This window comes from Mandrillus leucophaeus, unplaced genomic scaffold (assembly GCF_000951045.1).
Source record: "Mandrillus leucophaeus isolate KB7577 unplaced genomic scaffold, Mleu.le_1.0 Scaffold46, whole genome shotgun sequence".
In the NCBI taxonomy this organism is placed as follows: domain Eukaryota; kingdom Metazoa; phylum Chordata; class Mammalia; order Primates; family Cercopithecidae; genus Mandrillus; species Mandrillus leucophaeus.
Window position 1 is genome coordinate 60,706 of NW_012104920.1, and position 23,146 is coordinate 83,851.

At 40.0% G+C, this 23,146-nt stretch overlaps 1 protein-coding gene across 4 annotated transcripts in view; it reads left to right on the forward strand.

The window, feature by feature from the left end:
• Window positions 1–23,146, forward strand: part of MYH10 (myosin, heavy chain 10, non-muscle) — a 152,444-nt gene that overhangs the window by 40,682 nt on the left and 88,616 nt on the right. The window contains exons 5-8 of one of the 4 annotated variants that reach the window (XM_011994478.1): window positions 11,245–11,347; window positions 11,966–11,995; window positions 13,396–13,413; window positions 18,665–18,757. In XM_011994478.1, the coding sequence (XP_011849868.1) occupies window positions 11,245–11,347; window positions 11,966–11,995; window positions 13,396–13,413; window positions 18,665–18,757 (244 nt within the window). The remainder of the gene's footprint in view (window positions 1–11,244; window positions 11,348–11,965; window positions 11,996–13,395; window positions 13,414–18,664; window positions 18,758–23,146) is intronic. The other 3 variants (XM_011994479.1, XM_011994480.1, XM_011994481.1) reach the window with 3 other exon arrangements.

Genomic DNA, 23,146 nt, shown 5'->3' on the forward strand with positions numbered 1-23,146 from the left:
GTTCAGATTTGTTTTTGATTTTCTTGGAAAGTGGAGCAATTATTTTTGTCTGGGGGGAGGGGAGAAGTAGAGCAGTAATTTTTAAGAGTTTGATGTAAACCTTGCAGTTATTTTAAGACTAAAATTATGTAAGTTGCTTAAATTGAGTGTTAATGTTTAGTTGTCAGTCTGGGCTTTTCACACATTTTGTAATGTTTATCTGTGAAACTGACATCTTTAGTTCATATGTCCAAGTATAGGCCTACTGGACGTTTCGGTAATTTATTCTTTTTACTCAATAAGCATTTACTGAATATCATGTGCCTACGGTACTGTGTGCTCAGTGTTAAACATTCACAGGAGAATAAAACAATATCCACCACGGGACACAATTAGATTTGCACTTTAGAAAGATTACTTTGGCGGCAGTGTGAAAAACGGAGTGGAGGAAGAGTTGAAACAAGAGGACCAGTTAGGAGGCTATTCAGTCATCTAAGCAAGAAATGGTGAGGACTTCAGGTATAGAAGTGGTTGTGAACCTAGAGAGAAGTGGTTGAATTTAAGCAGTGTTCAGTTTAGGAGGCAGACTTAGCAGGACTTGGTGATTTACATGCATCGGGAAAAGGAGTTAAGAGAGAAGGTGAGTGGGTGAGATGAGCAGCAGCGTGTGCATTGGACCCAGCAGTGGAGAATGGAGGGTGCTGGAGTGGACTGGGGATAGCGAGAAGGTGGAAGCCAGGTGGCAGTTGAGGCATGAAGGGGAGGTGAAAATGTTAAAAATAAAATACAATTTTAAAGAAACTCAAGTATAAACCTACTTTCAGATAGTTTGAGAAAGTGAAGAGTAGTTGAGTGGTGGTAAGAGATCAATAGGATTTTAGTTGTTATTGGTGGTGTTTTAAGTGTGACCAAGATTCCATGCTGATGAGAGGAAGACAACTTTTTGGGAGTGGCTGGGATGGGGCCAGGAAAGAGAGTTGAGAGAGCAAGGAGGGTGATGAGGTGCAGAGCACAGGGGTTGGGTATCTGGACACAGTGAGGTCCTAATGGGGGGCGCGGCCCTTCTCCAGTGACGGGGCCAAGGAAGCAGATGAGTACCAATATGGGTAAGTAGGGATGGGGAGCTGTGAATTGAGAAAATTCTAATCTAATGGTTTTTCTGTGAAGTAGAAGACTTGGTATTTAATGAGAAAGGGGAGGAGTGGCAGGATAGGAGGTTTGAGGAGATGAGAGTTAGTTGGCTTTGTTATATGAATTTTCTGCTAGCATTGTTTAGCCTTGAGGAGTTATATAAATTAGCTTTTTCTGAACAACAAATCACCCTGAAACTTAGTGGCTCAAATCAGCATAGTTCTACAGGTTTCCCAGCAGTTGGATTGGGCTCAGCTGGGCGGTTCTGCCGATCTGGGCCAGACTCAGCTTTCTCACTGAAGGCTCACTCCTGTGTCTGCAGACAACTGTGGTATGACTGGCTGACTGTTGGTGGGGGTACCTTGGTTTCTTCTCCACCTGGCGTCTCTTTCTTCAGCAGTCTTGCCCTGGCTTTTAACGTGGTAGCAATGTTCAACAGCAGCAAGAGGGCAAGCTCCAGTGTGTAAGCAGTGTTCAAGTTTCTGCTTGTGTCACATTCTGCTGTCCCATTCCCAAGCAAGACATGGCCAAGGCATGGCATGAGTCAGGTGGGAAACATCATAAAGTGAGGCATGAAACAATTGGGGCCATTACTTTAGTCGATCCACCACGGATATGTTGGAATACAACCAAATCCAGGTGGAGACTTGTACCTTCTCTTAGATGGAGTGGTTTGATGAAGACTTTTGGGACCGTCTGAAAGCAGGAAGCACTTAGGGAGGGAATGACTTGCTGTTTGACAGAACGAAAGTTTGTGAGTACTGATTTTGTTACCCAAAGTGACCATTACAGACGCTAGCACTTATAATTAGATGATCAACACCGTTTTAGTTAGTACCTTGTCACCAATTAATAGACTTGGATTTATGAGGTAAGTCTTCTAGCACCTGGGTTTATCTCTTCTTGGGTACAAAGTGGCAGTCATCAAGTACCATGTTTGTTTTCTTCCGTTCTTTTTTAAATTGCTTTTTCCATTTTATTGTGAATATTTTCAGACATAAAGCACAGTTGAAAGAATTTTGCAGTGAACACCCATGTGTCTACCACCTAGATTCTACTGTTAATATTTCACTGTACTTGCTTTATCCTGTCATCCACCAGTCCTTCTTATACTGTTTATGTTGAGAGGAAAACTTTTCCTCTTGCAGCTTGGGTTCAGAATTTGGGGACCTGCAAGTTAACTGACAATGGACAGATTAACAGAGAAAAGAGAAGACGTATTTACACAAGTGTACTCAGTGATGAGTCTCTTGTGGAATTATAGAAATAAAAGGTGTATATCCTCTCCTTGACAAAAGGGTCCCGTGAAGTTTAAGGCTTCAGTGGGAAAGTGTGGAGGGTTCTCTGTCTAATTGATGCTAATGAACAGTTGGGTTCACATTTTGCAGTGCTAAAGGGCACGCTTTTCTCAATCTGGGAACCTCCCTGGGAGGGGTCAATGGCAGCTGCATATACTGGGGGTTCTGCTAAAGTTTAGATGATGTTTCCTTATGTGGCTGCTGAGATGTTTTCAGTTTAAAGTGATTTTCATACCACTTTAGTGGGCTATTAATCCCTTCATTTGATACATTTCAAGTTCAGTTGTAGATAGACAGCAGTACACTTTCCCCTAAGTACTCAAGCATATAGTGTTAACTGAAGCCCAGTATTTTCATCTTTTTCTTTTGAAGCAAAATTTACTTAGAATTAAATGCACAAAGCTTAAGTATTCATGTCCTGAGTCCTTGCATAACCTGAACGCTTCACCAGATGTAAACAATAATACCATCACCCCAGGAAGTTCCTTCTCCTGTCCCCCGTACATACCTACCTCCACCTCTCTCAGCCTCATTATAGTTTAAAATTTTTTAGATACCCCTGATATTTAGTAACAGCTTTTCATGTTCATATCTATTATAAAGTTACATCATGACCTGAAAAATATGAAAAAGTGAAACAGTGTATCTTAGATTTAAGAAAATATTATATGTTCCATGGTGCCTTTGAGGATCCACCAAATACGGTACCCCAAGTGCATGTGACTGGTATCTTCGTAAACTTAGTCCACCGCCAAGCTATTTAAGTTTTCTGCATGAGGTAACTAATTAGGGGCAATCACTCTGTGATTTTCCCCATACTCATGTTAAATAAATTTGTATGCCTTTTCTTTTATTAAAAAACTATTTAGTCAACTTCACAAACTTTACATAGGTAGCTATATACATATATATATGTGTGTGTGTGTGTGTATATATATATGTAGTACAACCAAAAGAAAATACAGTCCAGGCGCAGTGGCTCACGCCTGTAATCCCAGCACTTTGGGAGGCCAAGGTGGGCAGATCACCTGAGACTGGAAGTTCGTGACCAGCCTGACCAACATAGAGAAACCCCATCTCTACTGAAAATACAAAATTGGCCGGGCATGGTGGCACATGCCTGTAATCTCAGCTACTCAGGAGGCTGAGGCAGGAGAATCACTTGAACCCAGGAGGCAGAGGTTGTGGTGAGCTGAGATTGCGCCATTGCACTCCAGCCTGGGCAATAAGAGCGAAACTCTGTCTCAAAATAAATAATAAAATAAATAAATACAACTAGATACAACATGGTTTTATTATTATTTCTTAATCAGTATTAAGTAGTTTGATAGCATCTCCTTAAGCTTTTGAGAAAGAAAACCTTTTTATGTGAGGAATGCAAGCCTCTTTATCAGGCCCAGAGAGGCATTGGAATGAAACAAGTTTCACTCCCTCCTTGAACTAGGTAGTTACCTCTTAAAGCCACCTGTTACATGTGCTCTAGACTAACTGATGCCAGATAGCCAAAAAATGCCGTACACTAGATACTGTAACTCATCCCCTATGGTTCAGCAATGTGTATCCAATCACTAATCAATGTTATCTCTATAAACCAGTGAGAATTCCTGTCACACAGCTTTGTATCAGCCCACTCCTTGTTCCCTCTTTCCTTTAAAAACTGCTTGTAACAAAGGCCCAAGGCAAGTTGAAGTGTGTCCTGGGCAGCTGGCTTCAACCTTGGCCCAAATACGCTTTCTATATTAATTTTGCCTCAGCATCTTCCTTTAGGTCAACATTTCACTTTTTTAGTCATTTATTCTGTAATTTACTTTTCCCCCAAAAGGATAAACTTCTTAATTTACACTCCGGCCTTATCTGCCCATAGTTCCCCAGGTAACCTTTTGTTTCTGCAGACTCAGGCCAGGCCTTGTGAGCTCCCACTTGCAAGCCACCTGTTTAATGCTTATTTATCTGAGTATCCTAGTATTCTTGTGTGTGGTGAAGACACTCGGGCTGCATGCATCCTCTCGCAGGAAAGAGTAGTCTTTCACACTTGCACCCCCATAGAACTGGAGGTGAAATCCTGCTTCAGTGTAATCCTCATGTCGATTTTCCTTCTCATCAGAATTAAAATTCACAAAGCAGTCACCCTTGATGAGGAAATTACTCTGTTCTCTTACACCCCCCTTTTAAAGAATACTCTGTTTCTATTTTATGACTCTAACTGCTTTAGGCAAGTTGGTTTTCTCCTTTTAAGTATATTTGGGTATAATGTAAAAATTATAAAATAATGGTTGCCTCACAATGGCCTGTTAAGATGTGACAATCGATGTTTTTGTAAAGGAATCTTGTCTATTATATACAAATATTACATTAAGTAATGATGGGAAGCCAGCCAGCCAGGCTTGAGAACAGTTGATTCCTGCTAGGAATAACATACCTTAAAAGTTTTAAGGCAACTAAATTGATAGAATTGATTAAACAACTAAGGCAACAGTGTAATGTAGTTGAAAAAACATTGTGTGGTCAGATAGAACTCTGGTGTTCTTTCTTCTCCCAGCTCTGCCATGAACTGTGTGATTCTGGATCAGATTGTCAGCCTCTCTAAACCCTATTTCTGTATGAGAATAACTGTTTAGGGGCAATCACTCTGTGATTCTCCCCACGCTCATGTTAAACGAATTTGTGTGCGTTTTCTCTTGTTTAAAAAAAAGAAAAAGAGTAATTATTTCATCAACTATGTAGTCGATTTGCTTTTCTAATGACCCTATTTTAGATGTCCTCAAGTCCTAAAACTTTAGGAATTATTAGATGGCTGTAGCTGTGTATCTCACTTTCGATGACATCTATGTTATGGAAGAAAAAGAAGTATCAAATCAACTTGTAAATAAAAATTTAAAATGTTCTAGGCAGATATGCAAGGAAAGTGAACATATCTTTGGAAGTGTTCTCTCCATTAATCTTTGCAATACCTCTGTTGTGTCCATTTACTGTCACATTATCCAAGACCTGATACGAGCTAGTGCCAGTGCGATAGGGGAGACTTGAGCCCAAGCCTATCTTGATCACAAAATCTCTGCTCTTCACAGTAAGCTGCTTTCTAAAGAGAGTTTGGAAACTGTAGGAAGTTATCTACTAATGTTTTATGTTTTTATAGGTATAGATAATAGAGGGCGTAATACGTATATGGTGTTTTTCAGATTGAGGCTGTCTAAAACAAGAACTTCAAGCAGAGGGTGATTTTTGAAGCTAGGCTGAATTCAATGTTACAAATATCCGGACAAAATAAAATACCTATATTTTTACCAATAAAGATCTGAAAAAGGGGTTTCTCATTGGGGAAATCCCCATGGTCCAGAAGGAATTCAAAGTCTCAGAATTGGTCACGTGTTAATGATCTGCATCACTGTTTCTTTAGGCTGTTGTTTTTTATGTTTTTGTTTTGGATTGCACATCCCTTTGAGAAGCCAAAGCTGTAGACCTATTGAGGAAACGCAAATATGTTCATGTTTAGAAACTCCTGATCTTTTGTGTCCGAATGTGCTTCAACAGATTCAGGACACCCCCAGCTAGAAGCCTCCTTGCTTCGTTCTTGTTAGCTTTGTACTTCTACCACTTTTTTTTTTAAGGGTTTCTTCTCCAAAAGAGCATGATGCTGGGTCTGCAGCCTTTCCCCTTAACCATAGTCCCTGTCTTAGACCAGCAGTGAAACAGCCAGCTACTTAAAGGGTAAGACTGCTTCACCGTTACATCTCATTTTGTTGATGGAAATGAGGTCAGATTCCCTTTGTCCTCACTCGTTGAAGTTTTGGCCTGTTGTTCATGTTTCAGAGGATTCTCCTAACTAATTTTCTTAGAAGTCTGCTGAGCTTTCTTTTTGGCTCTCTTCCCTCTGCTTTTGTTCAAGCTGCTCTTAGTTACCTCCTCTGTTTCCATCTGGAACAGATGTGCCATTTCTCATTGTTTCATTTCGTTTTTTCTATTTTCCCAAGGTCTACACTCCTTTGATCCTGCCACCTCCTTCATTAAAATCAGATTTTAAAAATTTCCATTACCATCATCATCGTCATCATCGATCATTATCATAACTATTGGTATCACCACTACCATTTATTGAGAGCCTTTTGGCCAGGACAGTGCTAGGCCCTTTCCCGCATTATCTCAGTCCTGTGGAGTCTCATTTTAAAGGCATGTAAACTCAGCCTCAGAGAACTGAGTAACTTGCCTAAAACTCCATAGCTAGGGAGTGGCAGAAGGATATGAATTTAGGTAGGTCATTTTGATTCTGTAGCTCAGGTTCTTAACCACCGTCCTAACTATTGATTCATAAAGTTTAGTAATTCAAATCACCTCATGTATAGTGGATGAATATTTGAGTGGACAATAATGGATAATGTTTACTGAATGCCACTTACATACTTTAGTTGGGCTGTATTTTTTCTTCAACAACCCTATGCATTAGGAGCTATTATCCCCATTTTATAGTGGGCAGTGTAAGACCCAGAGTCTATCCTCTTGGGAGCTCAACAGTAAGATTTTGAATATATCTTATCTTTGAAGCCATATTTTCTCTAGCGGACTTACCTTAGACCTGAAGTATGTAAAATGTAGCAGGGTTCATAAGCAATTGTTGAAGTATGGCTGCCTAAGTATGACAGGCAGGAAAAAATGCTTTAGGGTCACACTGAAGCATGTCCAGTGAGGGGGTTAGCTGGGAAACCACAGAGACAAACCAGGCTGGAAAGTAACAATCATCACTATATTTGAGACAAGTCATCGTCAGTCTGAAAAAGAGGCCCATTTCGTGGCATAATAAGAAATTATCTTTTTGAAACCAACAACCAATCTCACGATTAACATGGAAACACTCAGTATTTCTAATAATGCTGAGAACAAAACAGAGAGACCACTGTCATAGCTATTTAAGAAATTACACTTGAATAAAACCCAGATTCTTTACCATGACCTCCAGGGTCCATAGCACCCCTCCCCTTCCTGCTCCATCTGTCTCTCTTGCCACTCCCTCCCCTGGTTGTTATTTATATCAAATCCTGGCACCTGGCCATCAGTCCCTGGACTAGGCCAAGCTCTTTTCTGCTTTGGGGTCTTTACATGTACCTCTCTCATCTTCCTGAACACATTCCCAGCTCTTCACTTGCCAGTTCTTGCTCGTCTTTCAGGAACCTTTCCCCTGACCTTCATATCTACAGGAGGGGGCTGTCCTTCCTTCTCTTTTTCCTTTTAGTGTCTTTTGTAGCGTTCCTTATATCCTTGTAATCTAATAATCTTACCTGTTTTTCTTATTTATTTTCTGTCTGTTCTTCTCACCTTGCGCCCCACAAGGACATGGACAATATTCACACTATATCCCTAGCACTTAGAAGAATGCCTGACACATAGAAGTTGATTTGCAAATGTTTGTTGAAAGAATACGTAATTGAATGAATGAATAGCAACTATTGTCTTATCTGTGTACCAATAGTAGCCAGGTAGAAAATATAATGGTGATGAAAAGAGATTGATAAGAACAAAAATTATTAAAAAGAGCCTAGGAATAAACCTTAAAAATGTGTAGGGCCTACATTTATTCATTGACTCGGCAGTCTATATCAAGCACTTGCTCTGTTGGGCACTGTGATTTTAAGGATAAATAAGGCAAACATGATCCTTGCTTGTTTTGAACTTAGAAAAATGCAAAACTTATACCTGGGAGACACAGGGATAAAGACATCATTTCTCCTTAAAAAAAAAAAAAAAAAAAGGCTGAATATTGATACCATTTAACTCAAAATTCTACCTATCGTTTTTTATTTGGGAGGCAGGGAGAGGGGGAAGAGATAACAGAAAAAAACTATTTGAAGTTGATGTAAAAAATAAACCTCAGAGTCTACCTGATTTCTTTTTGCTCTTTTCAAAAAGAAGGATGATGGTGGGTGCTCTGGTTAGCCACATTTCAGAACCACTGAATATGGTGCTGGCTTGGAAATAAGCCACATGTATGGGGAATAAGAATAAGATAAAGATAACTTTTTTTTTTTTTTTTGAGATGAAGTCTCACTCTGTCACCCAGGCTTGAGTGCAGTAGCAAGATCTCGGCTTACTGCAACCTCCACTTCCCAGGTTCAAGCGATTCTCCTGCCTCAACCTCCCGAGTAGCTGGGATTACAGGCGCCCGCCACCATGCCTGTCTAAAAGATAACATTTTGGATCACCTGAGAATGAATGTCTTTGTCAGTCATTGATATTGGGAGGTGGGCTGAATCATCCAGGGGAAACAATTAGATTAAATTCTTACCTCAAATCATAAAATTTTTTTCAGATTGAAGCTTCAGCTGTAAAAAGTGAAACTATCAAAGTTGTAAAAGAAAACAACAGATGGATTTAATAATACAGATGATATAAAAGTGAGACTACAGATTGATGTAATCTTGGTTGCCAGAACGGCCTCTTTTAGCAGGAATAGTGGGCAGAAACCTTAAAATAAAAGTTTGGTAGATTCGAGTGTCTAAGATTCAGACGCTTGTGGATGGCGAATCATTGAAGGAAACTAATGTTACTCTAACATGAGGGGTGGTTAATAAGTTCACATAGGAAATAGTCTTATAAACCATTAAATGGGTTATATCTAGAATTATCAGCTCTTGGAACTAGAAAGGATCTGATCCAATGCCTACATTTTACAGATTTGGGATACTGAGGCCCAGAGAAGAAAATGTCCTTACTGAGGCCAACAGTTGGTCACTAGGGTTCCTTCACCCAGTCTTCCCTGCGGTTGAGTTTGTGGTTATCTGGGTGCAGTGTTAAAAAGATAATGCAACCAGTAAGGCTACCGAAAAATTTAAGTTTTGGACACTTCAAACAGTAATTTTTTTTTTTTTTTAAGACAGGGTCTCGCTCTGTTGCCCAGGCTAGGGTGCAGTGGCACAATCACAGCTCACTGCAGCCTCACCTTCCTAGGCTCAAGAGATCCTCCCACCTCAGCCTCTTGAGTAGTTAGTACTACAGGTGGAAGCCACCACACCCAGCTAATTTGTTACTTTTTTTTTGTAGATACGGGTCTCATTATGTTGCCTTGGCTGATCTTGAACTCCTGGGCTAAAGCGATTCTCCAGCCTTGGCCTCCCAAAGTGCTGGGATCACAGGCATGAGCCACTGTGGCTGGCCCAAATAGTGTAATTCTAAGTGCAATTCCAAGGAAGAGTCCTGTTAGAAAAATTAGATTTTCAATCCTTAGATTAAATGCTTAGAGGATTACTCATTGGCAATGTATATAATATTTTTGAGTTTGGGGTTTTTTTTTAAAGAAAAATTAATTAGATATTGAAATTTTTATTATAATCCAAATTGAGAATTTTGTTGACTGTAAAGTTAGGTTTGCTTTGATCATGTCTTAGGGGAGCTTCAGTGTTTGAGCAGAGGCCGTAATTCAGGTATCGCTGTGTGCGTAGCAGCTTGTCTGTATTTCAAGCCTAGTACTGAGTAGAAATGAAAAGCAACTTTCAAAATGTGCCAGCCTTGCTTGTAAATATGAATCATTTAAAGTGGTGGCATTTGTCCTCATTCACAACAAAATTCATAGTATTTACTGATTTTGACAACAGATTATGTCTGCCTATGTGTCAACACTGGGCAAAGTTACAAGGATTAAAAAGAAACAAAACACAGGCTGGGCAGGTGGTTCACTTTGTGTCAGGAGTTTGAGACCAGCCTGGCCAACATGGCTAGACCCCATCTCTACTAAAAATACAAAAACTTAGCCAGGTATGGTGGCGTGCGCCTATAGTCCCAGCTACTTGGGAGGCTGAGGCAGGAGAATTGTTTGAACCCAGGAGGCAGAGGTTGTAATGAGCCGAGATCACGCCACTGCGCTCCAGCCTGGGCAACAGAGCAATACTTTGTCTCAAAAAAACAAAAAGAAAAGAAAGAAAAGAAACAAAACACAAATAAATAAATATATGAGGCTATAGCCCCTGCCATCAGGAACCCAGCCTATGAGGCCAGCAAATGATGGGAAGATCTTTAACAAGATGCAAATGAGGCACAACATTGGCACCAGGAAGCAATTCGTCACTAGCATGCTGTGACAGGGGGATCTGAGAAGGCTTTCAGTGGCTTTGAAAATGAATATCAGTACCAGTAGGCATCTCAGAGTTGTTCTTTCAGCTCCTTCAGATTAAATCATATTAATTTAATTGTTTTAGGGATTCTCTGTTTGCAGTGCTGGTCATGTTTATGGTACTGAAGAGTTTTCTTCATGAATGTTCTAATAAATTTCACTTCTCTGGTAGAACCCCCCACCCTCAAGGGAAAAAAGAGTGTCGTGAACATATTCCTGTGTCCTCTTACTGGCATCTATCAAGAAATATTTGGGTTTGCTGGGCGCAGTGGCTCAGGCCTGTAATCCCAGTGCTTTTTTAAAAGGCTGAGGTGAGCAGATCACTTGAGGCCAGGAGTTCGAGACCAGCCTGGCCAGCATGGCCAAACCCCATCTCTACTAAAAATACAAGAATTAGCCGGGCATGGTGGTGTGTGCATGTAATCCCAGCTACTTAAGAGGCTGAGGCACAAAAATTGCTTGAAGCCGGGAGGCAGAGGTTGCAGTGAGCCAAGATCGTGCCACTGCACTCCAGCCCAGGCAACAGAGTGAGACTCCGTCTCAAAGAAAAAGAAGAATTATTTGGGTTTATTATTTAATACCTTTTACAAGAATAATTTTCTAACTACTGTTGATAGTTACTTTTTCTGTTCTCTTTTTATTTTCATTATTGTTCCAATGCAATTTAATTTTTCAGTTGTAATTTTGGAATGCATGTGCTGTGCTTTTGTTAAAGTAGCCAATATTAATTCTTTCTTTCAGGGGTGAGTCAGGTGCTGGGAAGACAGAAAATACAAAGAAAGTTATTCAGTACCTTGCCCATGTTGCTTCTTCACATAAAGGAAGAAAGGACCATAATATTCCTGTAAGTTTCTGCTCTGTTGTTTTTTAAATCTCTTCTTATTCATTTATAATTTCAGAAGCAAAAATAAGGAAGCCAGTCTGCTCTCACACTGCTATAACTAACAGCTCCCTTGTCCCCACCCGCTCCCCGCCACCTACCCAGCAACGCTTTTTTCCACTCCAGGGGCTAGGATACAGGGAAATTGCTGTTAAAGAGGCTTTCTGACAGGGCAAACCGGAATTATGGTTGTGGCTTGATGCCTAATTTCTTGCAAAGATTTGCTGAGAATTGTTCAGCAGTACTTATGAAGACTTACTTTCCACCAAAAGAAGATGCTCGCCTATTTTCAGCCGTTCTTTCTGAACTTGCAGTAGCCTGTCGCTACTACCCACGGCAGCCTGAGGGGAGGAGAGAGATATGGGAAGAAGTGATGATAGAAAAAGGGCAAGAATAGAAATGTCAGTTCTCCTTAATTTCTAGACATGCAGAAGTGATAGTTAATACAGCCTGAGAGAATGCCAGCCAGCCCAGCTTCCACAGTTCTCAACTGCACATTGGCTTGGTGCTTTGGAAATGGCTTACTGCTAGGCAAAGACTCAAACTTGCTAACATTTCCATTTGTCTGTTTGTAATGAACAGCAGGAATCGCCTAAACCAGTGAAACACCAGGCAAGTGCTTTTCTTTATGCTTCTTAGTCTTGAGTGTTTGCACTAATTTCTGTCTGTAGATTGAGTCTCTGCTAGAATCAAATGCCACTAGTTCTAAGTGAAATCTGTCATTAAGAAAATTTACTTTTGAAAATTTATTGCTTAGAGCCTTATTCTTTCTTGAGAAGCGCATGCCGTTTTGCTTTAAATTTGTTTTCCAGATACATTTTAATATTTATTTGCCCTTTTATCATGACATTGAACTGCATGTTTATGAAGCCTATAAATTATGGTTTCATATGTCATTTACTAGGTGGAATTATTTTGATACTTACCAGACACATGGAAACCTAGCTTTGTGCCCTACACTACATTTTAAATTTGGGGCTGCCTCTTCAAAAGTTGTACCTTTGGAGCTAACAAATTTCTGATCTGTTAAAGTTTTATGGCATGGCATAGTTTATGCCTGTATGTGTTTTAACAAAGGCCCGATTATATTTAATATATTAAATAAATTAGAGCTGGGCACAGTGGTATGCACCTATAGTCCCAGGTGTTTGGGAGGCTGAGACAGAAGGCCTGAGCCCAAGTATTTGAGGCTGCAGTGAGTTACGATCACACAACTGTGCTCCAGCCTGGACAACAGAGCAAGACCTCATCTCTATAAATAAGTAAAATAAAGTCAATTACAATATTCTTTATACTGGGCAAGTAGTGGAAGACTGTTATTCTTCCTAATTATCAGATGCCTACCTTTCAGCTCCACAGACCATAGCAATGAACAAACCAAGAATCATAGCATGTCCTCCATTTCTCACTACCTGGGAGGAGAAGGAGGGCAGACCTGAGCCACATACCTTGGATAGAGTAGGACATCTATACTTGGATTTACTCCTTTCCCTAGCATTGGAAGGGTTATGGTTTGTCTTTCACAAACATAATGATACAAAGCAAGAAACAATAATATCGAGTTATGGAAATGATCTGTTAATCTAAAGAAATAATCGTAAATATCTAAGGAATTGTCATAGACGCTGAGATTTTAAGATATCTTTCTTAAGATTCTTAAGAGATTGCCAGCCACCCAAGCTGCACTGTACCTATGAAGGCCTATGATGTCCTTTTGCTCCTTTAGCTGCAGAATAGACCAGTGATACAAATGAAGAGGGTTAATGAAATAATCGTTATCCTGTAGGATATTTAAAAGCTTCTTTGCCAGTTAAAGAAGGAAAATCTGGGCCAGAAGGCAGCTTTTCTTTATGCTTTAGAGGTACTTGCTAAACGTCCTTTTAATATGTACTTGGGTCGCTATTGAAATAGTGCTAAGCAATTAATACACAGATTTAGGTTTTCCAAATTCCCTATGGAACACATAAATCATTGTTGTTAACATTTTGTTTCGATGTCATTTTAAACTACAGAGTGGATCCCTGTTGTATGTGAGTAGCATGCCTACCCGCCCTAGATTTTACTTTGAGTCAAATCAATCCCTGGGAAGCACGTTCTCCCAAAGAAGGCAGCAGCTTCTTTGGGCCATGCTTCCCGGTCATTGCCGATTTGCATGTCGTACTGCATGTGTCCACTGTGCACACAATCTTCAATGCTGCTTTTCCCAAGTTGATTTTAATCATAGTTAAGCAGTAGCTATGCTGACGTTTTTAGAAATATCAGAAGAATACTCGTTCTCAATTTTTCTTCCCCAACACAACTGAGGAACATGAAATATTTAACAGCGCAGTAGGGAATGGTCACACCCTGGAAGGGTCCTGTCAAGAAGTTACTTCTCCCCCTACTAGGTGTCACTGTCTGCCACTTCTTCACCCCACTTGAATGATTGCCTTAAAGCTGTAGTTACAATGTGAAAAGTCTGTACTTTCCAAGGTCACAGTTTCTTTTGGTTGATTTGATACCACTGGTTTGTGATTTTACATTGAACTTTATAAGCAAAAGTTAAATTCTGAGGAATCATGTGTATACATCCAGCATTTTATCACTAAACGGTAGTATGAATTGTAAACCCAAAAGGGAGGGCATTTCTAGGCTCCTGATTTTGTCAGTCCTTTATTTATTTGCTCGTTTGTCTACTTATTCTTTTTTTGAAACAACTTAATTGAGATATAATTCATATACCATTCAATGTACCCATTGGAAATGTACAATTTAGTGTTTTTAGTATATTCACATTATGCAATTATTATCATAATCAATTTTAGAACATTTTCCTCACCCCAAAAGAAACTCCATAGCCATTAGTAGTCACATGCTATTTTCCCCCAGCCCCTGGCAAGCACTAATCTACTTTCTGTCTCTATGTATTTGCCTATTCTGGACATTTTGTGTGAATGGAATCATATAATATGTGGTCCTCCCTGACAGTTCTTTCTTTTAGCATAATATATTCAAGGTTCGTCCAGATTCTAGCACATATAAGTACTTCATTCCTTTTTTTGGCCAAATAATATTCCATTATATTAAATATATGTCACGTTCTGTTTGTCCATTCATCAGAAAATGAATATGGATTTTTTTCTACTTTTTGGCCATTATAATTAATGCTGCTATGAACACTCATGTACAAGTTATGGTGAGAACATACGTTTTCATTTTTCTTGGGTAGATACCTAGAGGTAAAATTGCTGGGTCATATGGTAATTCTGTTAAACATTTTTAAAGAGACTGTACCATTTGACATTCCCACCAGGAACATGTGAGAGTTCCAGTTTCTCCATATCCTCATCGGCACTTGTCATTGTCTGTGTTTTTATTAAAGCCATCCTAGTGAGCAGTATGGTCAGTCTTATATGTTTACCTTTTAAATTTCATCTTCATTTTTGAAATATGAACAAATATAAGCAAATCAGTTTTCAAAATTAAAGTCACAATACTTAAGTAAACTTGAAATAAACATTTATCTACGAACTTTTGGTGTACCTTTTATAAGAAAATTAAAGGTCTTATTTAGCTCTATCCCCTTAGTATCCACCAGCCGACTGCAAGTACAGCTTCTGTGTGCCCTCTTTCCTCAGGAGAGGTTGCTCTTAGAGACCCTCAAAGTCTAGCACAGAGTTCACAAAGGCTCAACACAGCGCAATTTCAGAGCAGATTTGAAAATGATTAAATTCTAAAACTTGACCATCCCCTACAAATGATTCCTTCAAGCCAGCCCACTTGCCTCCCTGTCTTTCCGGTCATCTTCAGGACGACTTTGTATCTTTCCCCAACCTGGTTTAAACTGTGCTGAACCAAGACAGAGAGGTGATAGATAGCAAGTAGCAAGTAATGAGACTCTGCCAGTTGAGATTAGAGTCTGATTTTCAACATGTGATTGGTTGCTGCTGCCTGCTTTTAACCTTCCTGCAGCTCTGCCCTGCCAGGCCTGCAAGGTACAGCCCGATCCCAGCCTGAGTCCCCTTGCTGGCTGAACTGGACTTTTGAAAGAGGTATATATTTTTAACCATTTCGAACTCATGCTATATCATATAGCGAGCGTATATTATATACTATGTAATAAACCCAGGAGTATAATTTTCACTATGACTGGTAAACTTTTAAAGCAGTATATAACTCTAAATATTTAGAACTTTAAAAATCATTTCAATAGCTAAGGCTGCCTGTTTTCTACATTCCAAAATAACATTATAGAATAGAAACGAAGGACATTGCCCATCCAGTTCCAGAGGAAAAGTGAATAGTCACTGCCCCCTGATGGTTTACAAATGCCTTCAGAATTTGGTTGAGATTTGTTAGCACCATTTATCTAATTATGAAATTGTTCAACACAGAAATTATTTCATGTGAATTTCTATATGTTATGATACTTAGCTTTGTACCAGGTTTTGGGGGATTCATTTATGAGTTTTTGAGATCATTACTCAGTCTCACCAGTGTCCACAAATCCATTAGTAGGAGTGATACCGTGACACTATTAACGTAGTGGGACCAACACCAGGGACAGAGGGGTGCCTGAGTCCACAATTACCATGGTGACTCTGAGGACCCATAAATCTTCTCGTTGCCTTTGGCTCACCACCGTCCCTCCCCACATACTTCTAGAATTCTGGTGTCCAACCTTTTAGCTTCTCTGGGCCACACTGGAAGAAGAAAAATTGTCTTGGGCTACACATAAAATACACTAACGCTAGCTGATGAGCTATTTAAAAAAAAGGTTTGTGCATCATTTTCATGATACCCACCATCACAGATAAGCAGAAAAAGTCCTCACATATAAAGAGTTGGATACCCGTGGAACCTCTGATTATACATTCATTCAGCAGAACATTTGCCAAGCATCATTTTGATCTGATACTGACCGAGTTAGGCACAGGGGATACAGCCAGGTTACTTGAAGCCAGCACAAGAAGAATAGAATCAGTGGATCGATCTCGCTCTCGCTCTCTCTCTCTCTCTCTCTCTCTCTTTCTCTTTCTCACACACACACACATACACACACACACACACACACACGGAAAAAGGAAAGAACCAGTAAAAAATTTGACTCCAATAATCCTTTTAGCCATATCTAAGTAATATTAAAGTAAGATATGCATTACTGGCTTTACCTCCAAGTTAGGAAAACTCTTTAAAGATGGACTATCAAAATCTTTTTCTTATGATTTGGTAGGGTGGTGTGTGATTTTAAGGAATCCACAGTCTAGCAGTAGATATTTACTATTAAGGTAATGCCCCACTTACCAGAATGCCAGTGTTTTTCCAAGTTTCCACATTCTCATCACATAGATTGAATTAGGTTTAAAAAAAAAAAAAAAAAAGGCTTTTAGAGACCCAAACAGTTAACACAGACTGAGTATACCAAGGGCTTTGCAAGATATTAGTCATAGGAATGCTGATGGAAGTGACTGCCAACCCCGGAGGGGGATGGGGGAAGGCAGTCTATTCTATCACCGAATAATGACTGGCATTTTTTCTTTTCTTTTTTTTCTTTTTTTTTTTTTTTGGGAGATGGAGTCTCTTGCTCTGTCTCCCAGGCCGGAGTGCATTGGCGCGATCTCGGCTCGCCTCACTACAACCTCTGCCTCCTAGGTTCAGGCGATTCTCCTGCCTCAGGCACCCACCACCACGCCTGGCTAATTTTTTTGTATTTTTAGTAGGGACGGGTTTTCACCGTGTTAGCCAGGATGGTCTCGATCTCCTGACCTCGTGATCCGCCTGCCTCGGCCTCTCAAAGTGCTGGGATTACAGGCGTGAGCCACCGTGCCTGGCCCCTGACTGGCATTTTTAACAATGACTCTCAGTCATCAAAGTTGTTCAGGATACCATGCTTAAGAAAGTTTGGCAGCATGTAATGGTTTAGAAAAATGCACACCAAAAAGAGTCTGGTAAGGGTTTTTAAGTGAGGAAACCAGAAGATTTGTTGTACAGGGAGGAAACTGTCTTAACGCCAAGAAAACGAACCGATGCCATGTAATGACATCCTGGTAGCTTGAGGTTCTCGACAAGACTGGTTCCTGACTGGTTTCAGCTAAACACGGTTGTAGATTGTACTTAAGACCTGTGAACGTGCGGACAGTGCAGATCATGCTGTAATGGACGTAGGTGGAACAGGTCCCCTTCCTGTGTAATGTGCCTCAGGAACCCTTCCCCACCCTTTCAGCAGAGTGACAGTCCACACCAGGGTGGCGTGACGGAACTGTACGGATGACATATATTTGTTCTGTTTTTTGAATTTGATGGTGATGGAGTGCCTCACATACCAAATACCACTAATTTAAAAGCCTTATGTGAGGTTCTTTGTATTCATCTTTTTTGCTTAGAGTATCGCATTTACTAGCAGCTTTTAGTTAGTTTTTCTTTAGGTCTAAAATACTGTGGGTATTTTAAAATATAGGGTTAAGATTTATGTTTGGAAAAAGCAGATTTATTTAAGTCATAAAATATAATTCTGAAATTACATTCCAGAAACACAACATCACTTCTGGTGCTTTTCATGGCCAGAAATGGCATCGTACTTTCTCATACAGCTTTCTATTGTGTTTCATGATTAAAGCACATATTAATATATTTCCACCTTTTGTTTGTAAAATCTGTTTTATAGCCTAATTTACATATAAGTAAAGACACTGACTAAAGCAGACATTTTACCGAATACTCTCTACTTAGCCTTTTAAATCTGAGCAAGTTAGCAGCATCAACGTCTTTACCATCCTCTGAAAGTGGAGGCGAAGACATTGCCCTGTCTATATGATAGAGATAGTATATGAAACTCCTTGGAAAACTGGAAAGTGCTACATCAATACAGTGGTAACTGTTAAATTAACTGCCTTAAAGTTTTCAAATAAGGCAGAGTTAAAATAAACAGAAGTATTAGTATGTTCTTCATTGAAGTGTCATGCTAAATTTCATTTCACGAAAGCCCATCTGTTTTATTTTCAAAATTCTCTGCCTGATTTACGTGGCCTGTGCTTAAGTTGATCTTCTCTGTTCAGCGTGACAGTTTCTTCTCCTTGTGGTCACTTTGTAGATGCTAATTTTTTTCCTTTAGTAGAGTCCGTTATCCTAACCAGGATTAAGAAGCCAACAAAAGTTGCTGGATGGCAGACAGAATGAAAGAACTGAGGAAAAGATGCAGTTTCTTTTTTAGAAATTTTTTCCCTGATAACTTGAGTAAAGACATTAGATTAACGTACATCTGCTTTTATTTGTGTGTGTGTGTGTATGTGTAATGTCTTTTAGGGGGAACTTGAACGACAGCTTTTGCAAGCAAATCCAATTCTGGAATCATTTGGAAATGCGAAGACTGTGAAAAATGATAACTCATCTCGTTTTGTAAGTTTCAAAGCACCAGAAGCTTTTAATTCCTTAGATTTCTAGTTAAATGTCTACTGTGATTAAGCAAATGAATTACTTTTCTTCCTAGATTTTAAGAAGCTAATAGATGTAGTTCTGTAGACATAATACAAGCTCACATGTAATTTAAAATTTTCTAGTAGTCACATTTAAAAAGAAAAAAGGTAATGTGTAAGTAACTTTAATCATTTTGTCATACAGAAATGTATAACTCTATGTCTTACTTTATGGATACGTAATTTAACCTCTCTGAGCTTATTTGTCTTTGATTGGGCATGATAATAACATCTGTCATGGAATCAGAGTGGAGATTAAATGGTGTGCACGTTGAGCACTTAGCCCGGCACTAGGCATAGTAAACATTCAACGCGTTGGATGTGGTAAACTGACCTTTCCCTATCTTGCTATTTTCTGTGGGATTTGGACTTCAGAATAATTAGTCACTACTATGACTTCTCTTTAAAATTTTTTTGAGACAGGGTCTTGCTCTGTCACCCAGGCTGGAATGCAGTGTCACAGTCATAGCTCACTGCTGCCTCCAACTCCTGGTCTCAAGGCATCCTCCTGCCTCAGGTTTCCCAAGGAGCCGGGACTACAGGCTCACACTACTTCACCAGGCTAATTTAAAATAATAATTTTTGTTGTTGTTGTTGTTGTTGTTGTTGTTGTTTAGAGACTAGGGTCTCACTATGTTGTCCTGTACTTTGGGAGGCTGAGGCAAGAGGATCGCTGGAAGCCTCAGCCTCCCAAAATACTGGAATTACAGGAGTGAGCCACCACACCCAGCCTAAAAATTCTCCTTAGCTATTCAACTTGAAAGCTTTACTTTCCCCTTCAATTTGACTGGCTGTACCTGTTCACCTGAGAATGTTATACTAAGTGATGGCCAGGTCTCTGTTACTTTGGGGACACTGCCCCTCCCCACCCCAGCTGCCCAGCTTCAACACCATCACAGCAAATCATCTTTAAACCCATATTCAACACAGTGGACATTCCTCCAATAAGTCTTTTGCCCTGGATTATGGTCATCAAGTTTCAGAAACCCCTTCCACTGTTAGATTGAAAAAGGACTTCATTGTTCAATTATTTCCACTTAAGTTGTTCAGATTAATTCTTCCCTTTTTCTCCTCCCTGCTCTGAAGTATTGGTAAAAGTCAAGAAGGCCAGAGTAAAAGAGACCTCAGTTCCAACAGTTCATTCTTCTTACAGTTCAGCATTTGGGGATCTAGTGTCATTGTGACTTGCTTTTTAAAACAGAGTGTGACATCATGGTCTGCACATTAATTTTCCAATGGCATCGTGGCTATGATTAGTGGGAGCGACCAGATTCAGGATCACAGAGGACCCAGCAAACACAAGGGCAACCAGAAAGCCCTCTGGATTAGTTCACTAGGGCTGCGATATAAAAGTACCACAGACTGGGAGCGGCATAAACAACAGAAATATACTTTTCCACAATTCTGGAGGCTAGAAGTCTGAAGCAAGGTGTCAGCAGGATTGGTTTCTTCTGAGGCCTCTCATAACTGAACCCAGGTTCGGCTGCGTGCCACTTGAAAGCCATGCACAGGAGACGAGAGTTGGTGGGAGGAAAAGCAGGTTTATCTGGAGAGCCAGCAAACAAAGAAGATGGTGGACTCGTGTCCCAGAGGACCCTCTCAAGTCGGAACACATTTTAGGCCGTTTTTATGTTAAAGCGGGGAGAAGGAGACAGGGTTAGGGTGAAGAGGTAACTGATGACCACAGACATCTGGGCTCCAGCAAGGGTCTGAGGAGGTTGGGAATATCCTTGTCCTTAGTCAAGTCACAGTGCTCCTGTAAATCTTTAACAAAACATAGTTGTTCACACCCTTCTCCTTTAATCTCAGAGTTAGTTTTAAAAACTACCTGATTGCTGTTTTTGCATATTATCTCAGTGCTCTAAAATTATCCTTGCCCATGTGCAGGAATGGGTAATGGCCCCTTAAACAGAAATGGAGTTAGTTATGTTAGTTCTCTTGGTGATTCACTGTACATTCTTTCCTTGGCTTATAGATGGTTGTATTCTCCCTGTGTCTTCACGTGACCTTCCCTCTGTGTGTGTCTGTGTCCTCATCTCTTCTTCTTATAAGGACACCAATTATATTGAAGTAGGGTGCACCCTGATGACTCCTTTTTAATGTAATTACTTCTTTAAAGACCCTCTTCCTAATGACAGTTCCATCATGAGGTCCTGGGGGTTAGGACTTCAACACAGGAATTTGTGCGGGGACGCATTTCAGTCCATAGCACCCTCAGAGATGGTTTCAGTGCAAGATGCTTTCCAAGTTACGTAAGAAATAGGGATGTACTTTCTTGGAATATTGTTTGTTTCCAGTAAGATAAAATTTGAAGATTCACTTAATCCAAGTTCATTTAGTAATTAACTTAGCTTTTTATGTGCAAAGTGGGATAAACAAATGTGCCTGTGTCAGTAGGACGCATGCCTGGGACTTGACTTGTGGGTTTAGAAACTATCTGAAGAAACTGCATTCCTTCAGACTTTCTGTCATTCTCCTGGATCATCCCCATTGAGCCTGAGCCACAACTAAATCTGAAATTTTCCTACTGAAATGCCCTGTGTTTAGTGGCTGTATCACAGGAAAGAAGGAACAGGGAGCTGCCAGCTTTGGTATGTGAATCTCCATCAAGATCTTCAAGGACTTTGTGGAAAATCGTTTATCTTACCACAGAAATCAAGTTACTAATCTATTCTGTTCCCCGCCCCCAAGCCCTGAAACCATACCCTGAATTCAAGAGAAACAGTTTTGGTGCTCAGTTGTCTCATTTTTTCCTGGAAAAGATAAATTGCTACTAAGCCATCATTTGTGCCCTTGGGTAAAGAATGTAGTGATTCTGTTATGAAGTATAAGGATTTATCTCCCTGCCAGGGTGCGTTTCAACTCATTATTTTAGTGTTTGGAACAGCTATAATTCTGCATGAGTTATTGATTGCTATGTAACAAATGATCCTAAAACCTGGTGGCTTAAGGCATCGATTATCTCACAGTTTCTGTGTGTCAGAAAGTCAGTAGCAGCTTAGCTGGGTGACTCTGGCCCAGGGTCTTTCAGGAGGTCGTCGCTAAGATGTTGGCTACAGTTGGCAGTCATCTGAAGGCCTGACTGAGGTGGGAGGATCTCCTTCAAATCTTCCTCAGGTAACTCTTGTTGGGAAGTCTCTGTCCTACGTGGCTGTTGGCTGGAGGCCTCAGTTCCTGACCTTGGAGGCAGCCTCTCCATAGGGCTCCTTGAATGTCACCATGACATGGCAGCCAGCTTCTCCCAGAGCAAGTGATCCAAGAGAGAGAAAGACAGAAGTTACACACCCTGCCTTGGAAATCACATGTCATCCCTCTGTTGTCTTCTATTGGCCATACAAACCAACCCCGATACTGTGTGGGAGGGGACTGTGAATACCAGAGGTGCGGATCACTGAGGCAGTCTTGGCTATCGTGGCTACCATGAATCCTTACAGCGATTTCCATCATTGATGTATGTAGGATTTTAATCTGTAACTGGAATGACTCTAGGTCAGTGGTTCTTAATTGGAGGCTCCCCAAGGGACGTTGGCAGTGTCTGGAGACATTTTTGTTTGTTTACCTGGGGGAATGGGTAGTGGTGTGCCAGTGGCTTCTAGTTGGTAGAGGCCAGGGATGCCCCTAAAAATCATCCAATGCATGGGACAGTCCCCACAGCTTAGAATAATTGAGCCCAAAGTATCAGTTATGCTAAGATCGAGAAACTGCTCTAGGTCGTTCCTTCAAATTATAGTCTAAATTAAGGTAATTATTTTCTGAAATTTATTTGCAAAGTAATACATGAGTCTATTTAATGCTTGTTATTTATACATCCTATTCCAAAGGTTGACAATGAAGTCTGATAGAAACCTGTTTTACATTCTGCTGGTAGGAAGAACTATATTGTTTTCTAGCCACCTGGAAGCAGCACATAGGAAAGGAGCAAGAATCAGCCATTGAATCCAAATGTTCAACAAACACTATTTCAGCTGAAGTACCACCTTCCAAAGTGCCTGCACTACTATATAATAACCTTTAAGTGCATTCTAATATAGTAAAAACTGATTTGTTTTTAGTAGAAAAAAGATTTTTTTATTGAGGCATTGTTCTTAGACGTAGCTTTCAATTCGACTAAGAAACAGAGGTATCTTTAAATTGTTTACTTTGGGCTTTAATTCTTAGAAAGTCAACTTTTATTGATACGTTATTTTTTTAATAATAGTTTATTGCTATCTACTGTTATCATAAGGTGTTACCTATACAGTACTAAAACAAGTAGTTGATCTCAGTAGCTCCATTAAAAAGAATTAGGTCTATTGATTAAATAATGTTCAGT